Source organism: Oncorhynchus masou, chromosome 6 (genome assembly GCF_036934945.1).
Source record: "Oncorhynchus masou masou isolate Uvic2021 chromosome 6, UVic_Omas_1.1, whole genome shotgun sequence".
Classification (NCBI taxonomy): domain Eukaryota; kingdom Metazoa; phylum Chordata; class Actinopteri; order Salmoniformes; family Salmonidae; genus Oncorhynchus; species Oncorhynchus masou.
This window is the reverse complement of record NC_088217.1, coordinates 2,124,099-2,137,267: the sequence shown is the minus strand read 5'-3', so window position 1 is coordinate 2,137,267 and position 13,169 is coordinate 2,124,099. Positions and strand designations below refer to the sequence as shown.

General features: G+C 44.2%; 1 protein-coding gene across 4 annotated transcripts in view; it reads left to right on the top strand.

Annotated features, from left to right (window-relative positions):
* The window catches only part of phf2 (PHD finger protein 2), a 131,443-nt gene extending 120,434 nt beyond the window's left edge, over positions 1–11,009 (top strand). For 3 of the 4 annotated variants that reach the window (XM_064967381.1, XM_064967379.1, XM_064967382.1), the window contains exons 20-22: positions 5,061–5,170; positions 8,867–9,227; positions 10,711–11,009. In XM_064967381.1, the coding sequence (XP_064823453.1) occupies positions 5,061–5,170; positions 8,867–9,227; positions 10,711–10,799 (560 nt within the window). In that variant the 3' untranslated portion in view covers positions 10,800–11,009. The remainder of the gene's footprint in view (positions 1–5,060; positions 5,171–8,866; positions 9,228–10,710) is intronic. The other variant, XM_064967380.1, reaches the window with a different exon arrangement.
* The last annotated feature ends 2,160 nt before the right edge of the window (positions 11,010–13,169 follow it).

Sequence of the window (13,169 nt, the reverse complement as noted above, 5' to 3'; positions counted from 1 at the left end):
CTATCCAGAGCAGTGATACTATCCAGAGTAGTGATACTATCCAGAGTAGTGATACTATCCAGAGTAGTGATACTATCCAGAGTAGTGATACTATCCAGAGTAGTGATACTATCCAGAGTAGTGATACTATCCAGAGTAGTGATACTATCCAGAGTAGTGATACTATCCAGAGTAGTGATTCTATCCAGAGTAGTGATACCAGTAGTGATACTATCCAGAGTAGAAATTCTAGCAGTGATACTATCCAGAGTAGTGATACTATCCAGAGTAGTGATACTATCCAGAGTAGTGATACTATCCAGAGCATTGATACTATCCAGAGTAGTGATACCAGTAGTGATACTATCCAGCGCAGTGATACTATCCAGAGCAGTGATACTATCCAGAGTAGAAATTCTAGCAGTGATACTATCCAGAGCAGTTATACTATCTAGAGTAGTGATACCAGTAGTGATACTAGTCAGAGTAGTGATACTAGTCAGAGTAGTGATACCAGTAGTGATACTAGTCAGAGTAGTGATACTAGTCAGAGTAGTGATACCAGTAGTGATACTAGTCAGAGTAGTGATACTATCCAGAGTAGTGATACTATCCAGAGTAGTGATACCAGTAGTGATACTAGTCAGAGTAGTGATACTAGTCAGAGTAGTGATACTATCCAGAGTAGTGATACTATCCAGAGTAGTGATACTATCCAGAGTAGTGATACTATCCAGAGTAGTGATACCAGTAGTGATACTAGTCAGAGTAGTGATACTAGTCAGAGTAGTGATACTATCCAGAGTAGTGATACTATCCAGAGTAGTGATACTAACCAGAGTAGTGATACTATCCAGAGCTGTGATACTATCCAGAGTAGTGATACTATCCAGAGTAGTGATACTATCCAGAGTAGTGATACTATCCAGAGTAGTGAAACTATCCAGAGTAGTGATACTATCCAGAGTAGTGATACTATCCAGAGTAGTGATACTATCCAGAGTAGTGATACTATCCAGAGTAGTGATACTATCCAGAGTAGTGATACTATCCAGAGTAGTGATACTATCCAGAGTAGTGATACTATCCAGAGCAGTGATACTAGTCAGAGTAGTGATACTAGTCAGGGTAGTGATACTAGTCAGAGCAGTGATACTAGGCAGGGTAGTGATACTAGTCAGGGTAGTGATACTATCCAGAGCAGTGATACTATCCAGAGCAGTGATACTATCCAGAGTAGAAATTCTAGCAGTGATACTATCCAGAGGAGTGATACTATCCAGAGTAGAAATTCTAGCAGTGATACTATCCAGAGTAGTGATACTATCCAGAGTAGTGATACTATCCAGAGTAGTGATACTATCCAGAGTAGTGATACTATCCAGAGTAGTGATACTATCCAGAGTAGTGATACTATCCAGAGTAGTGATACCAGCAGTGATACTATCCAGAGCAGTGATACTATCCAGAGTAGAAATTCTAGCAGTGATACTATCCAGAGTAGAAATTCTAGCAGTGATACTATCCAGAGCAGTTATACTATCTAGAGTAGTGATACCAGTAGTGATACTAGTCAGAGTAGTGATACTATCCAGAGTAGTGATACTATCCAGAGTAGTGATACTATCCAGAGTAGTGATACTATCCAGAGTAGTGATACTAGTCAGAGTAGTGATACTAGTCAGAGTAGTGATACTAGTCAGGGTAGTGATACTAGTCAGAGCAGTGATACTAGGCAGGGTAGTGATACTAGTCAGGGTAGTGATACTATCCAGAGCAGTGATACTATCCAGAGCAGTGATACTATCCAGAGTAGAAATTCTAGCAGTGATACTATCCAGAGGAGTGATACTATCCAGAGTAGAAATTCTAGCAGTGATACTATCCAGAGTAGTGATACTATCCAGAGTAGTGATACTATCCAGAGTAGTGATACTATCCAGAGTAGTGATACTATCCAGAGCAGTGATACTATCCAGAGTAGTGATACCAGTAGTGATACTATCCAGAGTAGTGATACTATCCAGAGTAGAAATTCTAGCAGTGATACTATCCAGAGTAGAAATTCTAGCAGTGATACTATCCAGAGCAGTTATACTATCTAGAGTAGTGATACCAGTAGTGATACTAGTCAGAGTAGTGATACTAGTCAGAGTAGTGATACCAGTAGTGATACTAGTCAGAGTAGTGATACTAGTCAGAGTAGTGATACCAGTAGTGATACTAGTCAGAGTAGTGATACTATCCAGAGTAGTGATACTATCCAGAGTAGTGATACCAGTAGTGATACTAGTCAGAGTAGTGATACTAGTCAGAGTAGTGATACTATCCAGAGTAGTGATACTATCCAGAGTAGTGATACTATCCAGAGTAGTGATACTATCCAGAGTAGTGATACCAGTAGTGATACTAGTCAGAGTAGTGATACTAGTCAGAGTAGTGATACTATCCAGAGTAGTGATACTATCCAGAGTAGTGATACTATCCAGAGTAGTGATACTATCCAGAGCAGTGATACTATCCAGAGCAGTGATACTATCCAGAGTAGTGATACTATCCAGAGTAGTGATACTATCCAGAGTAGTGATACTATCCAGAGTAGTGATACTATCCAGAGTAGTGATACTATCCAGAGTAGTGATACTATCCAGAGCAGTGATACTATCCAGAGTAGTGATACTATCCAGAGTAGTGATACTATCCAGAGTAGTGATACTATCCAGAGTAGTGATACTATCCAGAGTAGTGATACTATCCAGAGTAGTGATACTATCCAGAGTAGTGATACTATCAGAGCAGTGATACTATCCAGAGCAGTGATACTATCAGAGCAGTGATACTATCCAGAGTACTGATACTATCCAGAGCTGTGATACTATCCAGAGTAGTGATACTATCCAGAGTAGTGATACTATCCAGAGTAGTGATACTATCCAGAGTAGTGAAACTATCCAGAGTAGTGATACTATCCAGAGTAGTGATACTATCCAGAGTAGTGATACTATCCAGAGTAGTGATACTATCCAGAGTAGTGATACTATCCAGAGTAGTGATACTATCCAGAGCAGTGATACTATCCAGAGTAGAAATTCTAGCAGTGATACTATCCAGAGTAGTGATACTATCCAGAGTAGTGATACTATCCAGAGTAGTGATACTATCCAGAGCAGTGATACTAGTCAGAGTAGTGATACTAGTCAGGGTAGTGATACTAGTCAGAGCAGTGATACTAGGCAGGGTAGTGATACTAGTCAGGGTAGTGATACTATCCAGTGCAGTGATACTATCCAGAGTAGTGATACTATCCAGAGTAGTGATACTATCCAGAGTAGTGATACTATCCAGAGTAGTGATACTATCCAGAGTAGTGATACTATCCAGAGCAGTGATACTATCCAGAGTAGTGATACCAGTAGTGATACTATCCAGAGCAGTGATACTATCCAGAGCAGTGATACTATCCAGAGCAGTGATACTATCCAGAGTAGTGATACTATCCAGAGTAGAAATTCTAGCAGTGATACTATCCATAGCAGTGATACTATCTAGAGTAGTGATACCAGTAGTGGTACTAGTCAGAGTAGTGATACTAGTCAGAGTAGTGATACTATCCAGAGTAGTGAAACTATCCAGAGCAGTGATACTATCCAGAGTAGTGATACTATCCAGAGTAGTGATACTATCCAGAGTAGTGATACTATCCAGAGTAGTGATACCAGTAGTGATACTAGTCAGAGTAGTGATACTAGTCAGAGTAGTGATACTAGTCAGAGTAGTGATACTATCCAGAGCTGTGATACTATCCAGAGCTGTGATACTATCCAGAGTAGTGATACTATCCAGAGTAGTGATACTATCCAGAGTAGTGATACTATCCAGAGTAGTGATACTATCCAGAGTAGTGATACTATCCAGAGTAGTGATACTAGCCAGAGTAGTGATACTATCCAGAGTAGTGATACTATCCAGAGTAGTGATACTATCCAGAGTAGTGATACTATCCAGAGTAGTGATACTAGCCAGAGTAGTGATACTATCCAGAGTAGTGATACTAGTCAGAGTAGTGATACTAGTCAGGGTAGTGATACTAGTCAGGGTAGTGATACTAGTCAGAGCAGTGATACTACTCAGAGTAGTGATACTAGTCAGAGTAGTGATACTAGTCAGAGTAGTGATACTAGTCAGGGTAGTGATACTAGTCAGAGTAGTGATACTAGTCAGGGTAGTGATACTAGTCAGGGTAGTGATACTAGTCAGGGTAGTGATACTAGTCAGAGCAGTGATACTAGTCAGAGCAGTGATACTAGTCAGAGCAGTGATACTAGTCAGAGTAGTGCTACTAGTCAGAGTAGTGATACTAGTCAGGGTAGTGATACTAGTAGTGATACTAGTCAGAGTAGTGATACTAGTCAGAGCAGTGTGCCGGTTTCTTATTTTTCCTCATGTTATTCAACTGTTACCATGTTATTCACCTGTTACCAACTGTTACCATGTTACCATCTGTTACCATGTTACCAACTGTTACCATGTTACCAACTGTTACCATGTTACCAACTGTTACCATGTTACCATCTGTTACCATGTTACCGACTGTTACCATGTTACCAACTGTTACCATGTTACCAACTGTTACCATGTTACCAACTGTTACCATGTTACCAACTGTTACCATGTTACCAACTGTTACCATGTTACCAACTGTTACCATGTTACCAACTGTTACCATGTTACCATCTGTTACCATGTTACCAACTGTTACCATGTTACCATCTGTTACCATGTTACCATCTGTTACCATGTTACCAACTGTTACCATGTTACCAACTGTTACCAGACACCTGCAACAAAAGTAACTCAGATTTGCAAGTGCCTTTTGAATTTTTAAGTTATCTGTGACCAACAGGTGCATATTTGTATTCCCAATCCGTATATTAGGGCCAAATGTATTTATTTCAGTTGACTGAATTCTTTATATGAACTGTAGCTCAGTTGTCTTTGAAATTGTTTGGTAATTTTGTTCCGTATAGGTGCATGCATTGTCTGAGCTGTGAAGTGATGTTATGGTGTCCCTGTGGTTGCAGCGCGTGTCGGTCCCTCTGTGCTTCGTCAGGCGAGGCCGGCCAGAGAAGGAGCGCGAGTGGCGTCCATAGAGACCGGACTGGCGGCTGCTGCAGCCAAACTCACACACCAGGTTAGTAGGGAAGAGTGTTGACAGGGGACACACACACACACCAGGTTAGTAGGGAAGAGTGTTGACGGGACACACACACACACACACAGGTTAGTAGGGAAGAGTGTTGACGGGGGACACACACACACACACCAGGTTAGTAGGGAAGAGTGTTGACTGGGGACACACACACACACACACCAGGTTAGTAGGGAAGAGTGTTGACGGGGGACACACACACACACACACCAGGTTAGTAGGGAAGAGTGTTGACGGGGGACACACACACCAGGTTAGTAGGGAAGAGTGTTGACAGGGGACACACACACACACACACACCAGGTTAGTAGGGAAGAGTGTTGACAGGGGACACACACACACACACACACACACCAGGTTAGTAGGGAAGAGTGTTGACAGGGGACACACACACACACACCAGGTTAGTAGGGAAGAGTGTTGACGGGGGACACACACACACACACACCAGGTTAGTAGGGAAGAGTGTTGACGGGGGACACACACACCAGGTTAGTAGGGAAGAGTGTTGACAGGGGGGACACACACACACACACCAGGTTAGTAGGGAAGAGTGTTGACAGGACACACACACACACACACACACACACCAGGTTAGTAGGGAAGAGTGTTGAAGGGGACAAACACACACACACACACACACCAGGTTAGTAGGGAAGAGTGTTGACGCGGACACACACACACACACCAGGTTAGTAGGGAAGAGTGTTGACAGGGGACACACACACACACACCAGGTTAGTAGGGAAGAGTGTTGACAGGGGACACACACACACACACCAGGTTAGTAGGGAAGAGTGTTGACGGGGGACACACACACACACACACCAGGTTAGTAGGGAAGAGTGTTGACGCGGACACACACACACACACACACCAGGTTAGTAGGGAAGAGTGTTGACGGGGGACACACACACACACACCAGGTTAGTAGGGAAGAGTGTTGACGGGGGACACACACACACACACACACCAGGTTAGTAGGGAAGAGTGTTGACGGGGGACACACACACACACACACCAGGTTAGTAGGGAAGAGTGTTGACAGGGGACACACACACACACACACCAGGTTAGTAGGGAAGAGTGTTGACGGGGGACACACACACACACAGGTTAGTAGGGAAGAGTGTTGACAGGGGACACACACACACACACACACACACACACACACACCAGGTTAGTAGGGAAGAGTGTTGACAGGGGACACACACACACACACACCAGGTTAGTAGGGAAGAGTGTTGACAGGGGACACACACACACACACACACACACACCAGGTTAGTAGGGAAGAGTGTTGACAGGGGACACACACACACCAGGTTAGTAGGGAAGAGTGTTGACAGGGGACACACACACACACACACCAGGTTAGTAGGGAAGAGTGTTGACAGGGGACACACACACACACACCAGGTTAGTAGGGAAGAGTGTTGACAGGGGACACACACACACACACCAGGTTAGTAGGGAAGAGTGTTGACAGGGGACACACACACACACACCAGGTTAGTAGGGAAGAGTGTTGACGGGGAACACACACACACACACACCAGGTTAGTAGGGAAGAGTGTTGACGGGGGACACACACACCAGGTTAGTAGGGAAGAGTGTTGACAGGGGACACACACACACACACACCAGGTTAGTAGGGAAGAGTGTTGACGCGGACACACACACACACACACACACACCAGGTTAGTAGGGAAGAGTGTTGAAGGGGACAAACACACACACACACACACACCAGGTTAGTAGGGAAGAGTGTTGACGCGGACACACACACACACACCAGGTTAGTAGGGAAGAGTGTTGACAGGGGACACACACACACCAGGTTAGTAGGGAAGAGTGTTGACGCGGGGACACACACACACACCAGGTTAGTAGGGAAGAGTGTTGGCTGGGAAGAGTGTTGGCTGGGGGAGGGGGGGGAGACACACCAGGTTAGTTGGGAAGAGTGTTGGCTGGGGGAGGGGGGGGAGACACACCAGGTTAGTAGGGAAGAGTGTTGGCTGGGGGAGGGGGGGGGAGACACACCAGGTTAGTTGGGAAGAGTGTTGGCTGGGGGAGGGGGGGGGGAGACACACCAGGTTAGTTGGGAAGAGTGTTGGCTGGGAAGAGTGTTGTTGAGGGGGGGGGACTCACCAGGTTAGCTGGGAAGAGTGTTGTTGAGGGGGGGAGCATCCTTCCTCTATTCATCACCTCAGGGTTATGGTCCTCTAGTCATCACCTCGGGGTTAAGGTCCTCTAGTCATCACCTCAGGGTTATGGTCCTCTAGTCATCACCTCAGGGTTATGGTCCTCTAGTCATCACCTCAGGGTTAAGGTCCTCTAGTCATCACCTCAGGGTTATGGTCCTCTAGTCATCACCTCAGGGTTATGGTCCTCTAGTCATCACCTCAGGGTTAAGGTCCTCTAGTCATCACCTCAGGGTTATGGTCCTCTAGTCATCACCTCAGGGTTATGGTCCTCTAGTCATCACCTCAGTGTTATGGTCCTCTAGTCATCACCTCAGGGTTATGGTCCTCTAGTCATCTCCTCAGGGTTATGGTCCTCTAGTCATCACCTCAGGGTTATGGTCCTCTAGTCATCACACCTCAGTGTTATGGTCCTCTAGTCATCACCTCAGGGTTATGGTCCTCTAGTCATCACCTCAGGGTTATGGTCCTCTAGTCATCACCTCAGGGTTATGGTCCTCTAGTCATCACCTCAGGGTTATGGTCCTCTAGTCATCACCTCAGGGTTATGGTCCTCTAGTCATCACCTCAGGGTTATGGTCCTCTAGTCATCACCTCAGGGTTATGGTCCTCTAGTCATCACCTCAGGGTTATGGTCCTCTAGTCATCACCTCAGGGTTATGGTCCTCTAGTCATCACCTCAGGGTTATGGTCCTCTAGTCATCACCTCAGGGTTATGGTCCTCTAGTCATCACCTCAGGGTTATGGTTATGGTCCTCTAGTCATCACCTCAGGGTTATGGTCCTCTAGTCATCACCTCAGGGTTATGGTCCTCTAGTCATCACCTCAGGGTTATGGTCCTCTAGTCATCACCTCAGGGTTATGGTCCTCTAGTCATCACCTCAGGTTATGGTCCTCTAGTCATCACCTCAGGTTATGGTCCTCTAGTCATCACCTCAGGGTTATGGTCCTCTAGTCATCACCTCAGGGTTATGGTCCTCTAGTCATCACCTCAGGGTTATGGTCCTCTAGTCATCACCTCAGGGTTATGGTCCTCTAGTCATCACCTCAGGGTTATGGTCCTCTAGTCATCACACCTCAGGGTTATGGTCCTCTAGTCCACACCTCAGGGTTATGTCATCACACTCAGGGTTATGGTCCTCTAGTCATCACCTCAGGGTTATGGTCCTCTAGTCATCACCTCAGGGTTATGGTCCTCTAGTCATCACCTCAGGGTTATGGTCCTCTAGTCATCACCTCAGGGTTATGGTCCTCTAGTCATCACCTCAGGGTTATGGTCCTCTAGTCATCACCTCAGGGTTATGGTCCTCTCATCACCTCAGGGTTATGGTCATCATCACCTCAGGGTTATGGTCCTCTAGTCATCACACCTCAGGGTTATGGTCCTCTAGTCATCACCTCAGGGTTATGGTCCTCTAGTCATCACCTCAGGGTCAGGGCTCGGGGGTTCTGTGTTAATATTTGTTTCTTCCAGAAGGAGCAGCAGATGACCAAGAAAAAGCAGAAGAGCACAAAAAAGAAGCCCCCTGCTGCTTTGAGGGAGGAGGAGGAAGAGGAGGAGCCAGTGAGGAAGCTGAGTAGGGACAGCAGTACTCCAGAACCAGACGCGGGCCGGGACTCTGAGCCTGGTCAGACCGACCATGAATACTCCTCTGGGGCAGGAGGGAAGCAGGCTGGGGGGCCCCAACCCATGGCCCCTGGAGTCTTCCTTACACAGAGACGACCCTCCACATTTTCATCATCTCACAACAATAACAACAACAACACAGCCAAGGGGGAGCGAGGAGCCGCAGGAGGAGCAGGTGGAGCAGGAAAGGGTGATGCAAAGGGCGAAGGTAAGTGATTTCATCCACAGGGAAATACCACACATTCCATACTGTTGGTTGGTGTGGTGTAACGTTCAGTAAAGAGCCTCACCGCTAACAAGATTAACTGTTGCTTTCCATTGATACTAAATGGTCTGTCTAGCCGGATAGACCGGGGACAATTCACATACATACTCTGGTGCCCCTATTACATACATCGGTGCCCCTATTACATACATCGGTGCCCCTATTACATACATCGGTGCCCCTATTACATACATTGGTGCCCCTATTACATACATCGGTGGCCCTATTACATACATCGGTGCCCCTATTACATACATCGGTGCCCCTATTACATACATCGGTGCCCCTATTACATACATCGGTGCCCCTATTACATACATCGGTGCCCCTATTACATACATCGGTGGCCCTATTACATACATCGGTGCCCCTATTACATACATCGGTGCACCTGTTTTATATCCAGGTGCCCCTATTATATACATCGGTGCCCCTATTATATGCACTGGTACCCCTATTATATATCCTGGTGCCCCTATTATATATCCTGGTGCCCCTATTATATATCCTGGTGCCCCTATTACATACATCGGTGCCCCTATTACATACATCGGTGCCCCTATTACATACATCTGTGCCCCTATTACATACATCGGTGCCCCTATTACATACATCCTGGTGCCCCTATTACATACTCTGGTGCCCCTATCGGTGCCCCTATTACATACATATATCGGTGCCCCTATTACATACATCGGTGCACCTGTTTTATATCCAGGTGCCCCTATTATATACATCGGTGCCCCTATTATATGCACTGGTACCCCTATTATATATCCTGGTGCCCCTATTATATACACTTGTGCCCCTATTATATATCCTGGTGCCCCTATTATATATCCTGGTGCCCCTAGTATATATCCTGGTGCCCCTATTATATACACCAGTGCCCCTATTATATATCACCGGTGCCCCTAATATATATCCTGGTGCCCCTATTATATACACCGGTGCCCCTATTATATACACCGGTGCCCCTATTATATATCCTGGTGCCCCTATTATATACACCGGTGCCCCTATTATATACACCGGTGCCCCTATTATATACACCGGTGCCCCTAATATATATCCTGGTGCCCCTATTATATACACCGGTGCCCCTATTATATACACCGGTGCCCCTATTATATATCCTGGTGCCCCTATTATATACACCGGTGCCCCTATTATATATCCTGGTGCCCCTATTATATATCCTGGTGCCCCTGTTTTATATCCTGGTGCCCTTATTATATATCCTGGTGCACCTATTATATACCCTGGTGCCCCTGTTATATATACTGCTAATCATATTATATACACTGGTTTCCCTTACTATATTTATACTTTTATAAATTTTTCACATCCACATTGTACTAAATAATCTTAGAGATAGTCACTGTTGAATTCCTCTTTCTGCTTTCTGCCTCTATGTGCCCCTCAGCGAAGCGGCTAAAGAAAGGCATGGCGACGGCCAAACAGAGACTCGGAAAGATCCTCAAGATCCACCGCAACGGGAAGCTCCTCCTGTAACAGGAAGTGACTCGCTACGGAGCATTGCCATTGGCTCCTGCAGTACTCTTAGCATATGAACTAGCTCCATCTCCTTTCCTTTGATTGGTGCTGGGCTAACAGACAGACTGAAACAGTCAACATTGGTTTTGCCTATACTTAAAAAGTGTACAGAATAATTGCTAGAAATATTTTTTAAGAAAAATGTGTCATTTTACTACAGTCAGTTTATCAGGGGTCGCTATGCTATGCGTTAAACTAGGGCTGTGGCCCAAACGGCAGCCTATTCCCTTTATAGTGCTCTGGTCAAAAGTAGTGCGCTACAAAGGGAATAGGCTGCCGTTTGGGAGGCGACCAAGAAGTTCATCCAGGACCCTGAAAGTATCCCTTCCATGTATTCAGTTGGATTAAAGATGTTAAAGATTTAAAGATGTTAAAGATGTTAAAGGTTAAAGACAGTTTATAGAGAATTCAGTCCTACTATTTCCATGGGGGTTATCATTAACCTTGCAATATTTGTTTTAGAATTTAAGAAATAATTGTTGCTTTCTGTCCTCCCAGACCAGACTTAGCCGGAAATACAGTCTGTTTGTGCTAACATTCCACCCCCAGACATGTTAGGCGACAAGGAGTGGAATGTTAGCACAGACTGGGTTTAGCACAGACACGCTAAACCCACACCTTCACTAGATACACTCACCTCCACGTTATTCCTTTGTTTGCTAAGCACTATCAGTTACGATATATTTATTGTCCTAATATACTGTTTCATGTTATAGACGTGGAAAGGAAAGCCAACAAGGCACTTAATAAAACAACTTGCGAAGGGAATTTCACATGTCAGATATGATGATGGTTCCAGTGTTCTACTGGATTTCTCTGGTCGTTCTCTGAACGGTTTGTAAAAGAAACACAATGAGAAATGGTGTCTTTCTTTGAACTAATGTTTTCACACCCAAACAAACATATCAACATTATTTCACAATGTGCCATTACTTCCGTTTCAAGACTTTCTTAAGATAGATATTGTGATTATAGACCGTATGAATTAGCTACTTTAAAGACTGTAAAACAAATAACCAAATGTGTAATATATTGTTCTAAATTAGTACAAACAGTATATTACCACAGCTGACATTCACAGTAAATTATCCTTAAAGGGATATAATGTGGTATTATTATCATGCATTATTTAATAAGGATTTATTTGGTATTTCCATATCAATATTCCATAATCTAACATTGACTGTATTGCCAGTCAATTGAAATGATCTATCCCAAATGGCACCCTATTCCCTATATAGTACACTACTTTAGACCAGGGCCCTATTCCCTATGTAGTACACTACTTTAGACCAGGGCCCTATTCCCTATGTAGTGGCCAACTTTAGACCAGGGCCCTATTCCCTATATAGTGGCCAACTTTAGACCAGGGCCCTGTTCCCTATGTAGTGGCCAACTTTAGACCAGGGCCCTATTCCCTATATAGTACACTACTATAGACCAGGGCCCTATTCCCTATGTAGTGGCCAACTTTAGACCAGGGCCCATATCTAACTCTCTAAAGGAGGATCGTTATTGAAACACTAATCATGGGCTCCTGAAGATGCTGTAAATCCCATGTGTTCTATGATGATCGGCCTCATCCAGCTCTCTCACTGTGGCTACATGGGGATACTTTCACTCCTCTGTTGGCTTTAAGGCAGCAACATAACCTTCACCTCTGAAATATGCATCATTTCTATGGCTTGTTATTCACAGTACAATTTGTAGAATGTAGCTTGTACATAGCCTTTTACAGGAATACTTTTTCTATCCTTTTTTTTCTCCCTTAATACTTCATGATTATACATTTCTACTAGTTTTTTATTATAAACAAAATATATGTGAATATATAGACATGAGTCTTTTTGATTTGATGAGACCAATGTTTGTTTTATGTTTGTTTTTAACATTGTTGTTTGTTATTAGACTAAAAGGTGTTGCCTGGAAAACAACTGAAGAACAAAATAACTTGAGTTGTTGTATGGCCTTACATTACTACATTCACACAGCTACATTACTACAGACACACAGCTACATTACTACATTCACACAGCTACATTACTACATTACACAGCTACATTACATTACTACATACACACAGCTACATTACTACATACACACAGCTACATTACTACATTCACACAGCTACATTACTACATTCACACAGCTACATTACTACATTCACACAGCTACATTACTACATTCACACAGCTACATTACTACATACACACAGCTACATTACATTACTACATACACACAGCTACATTACTACATTCACACAGCTACATTACTACATACACACAGCTACATTACTACATTCACACAGCTACATTACTACATTCACAC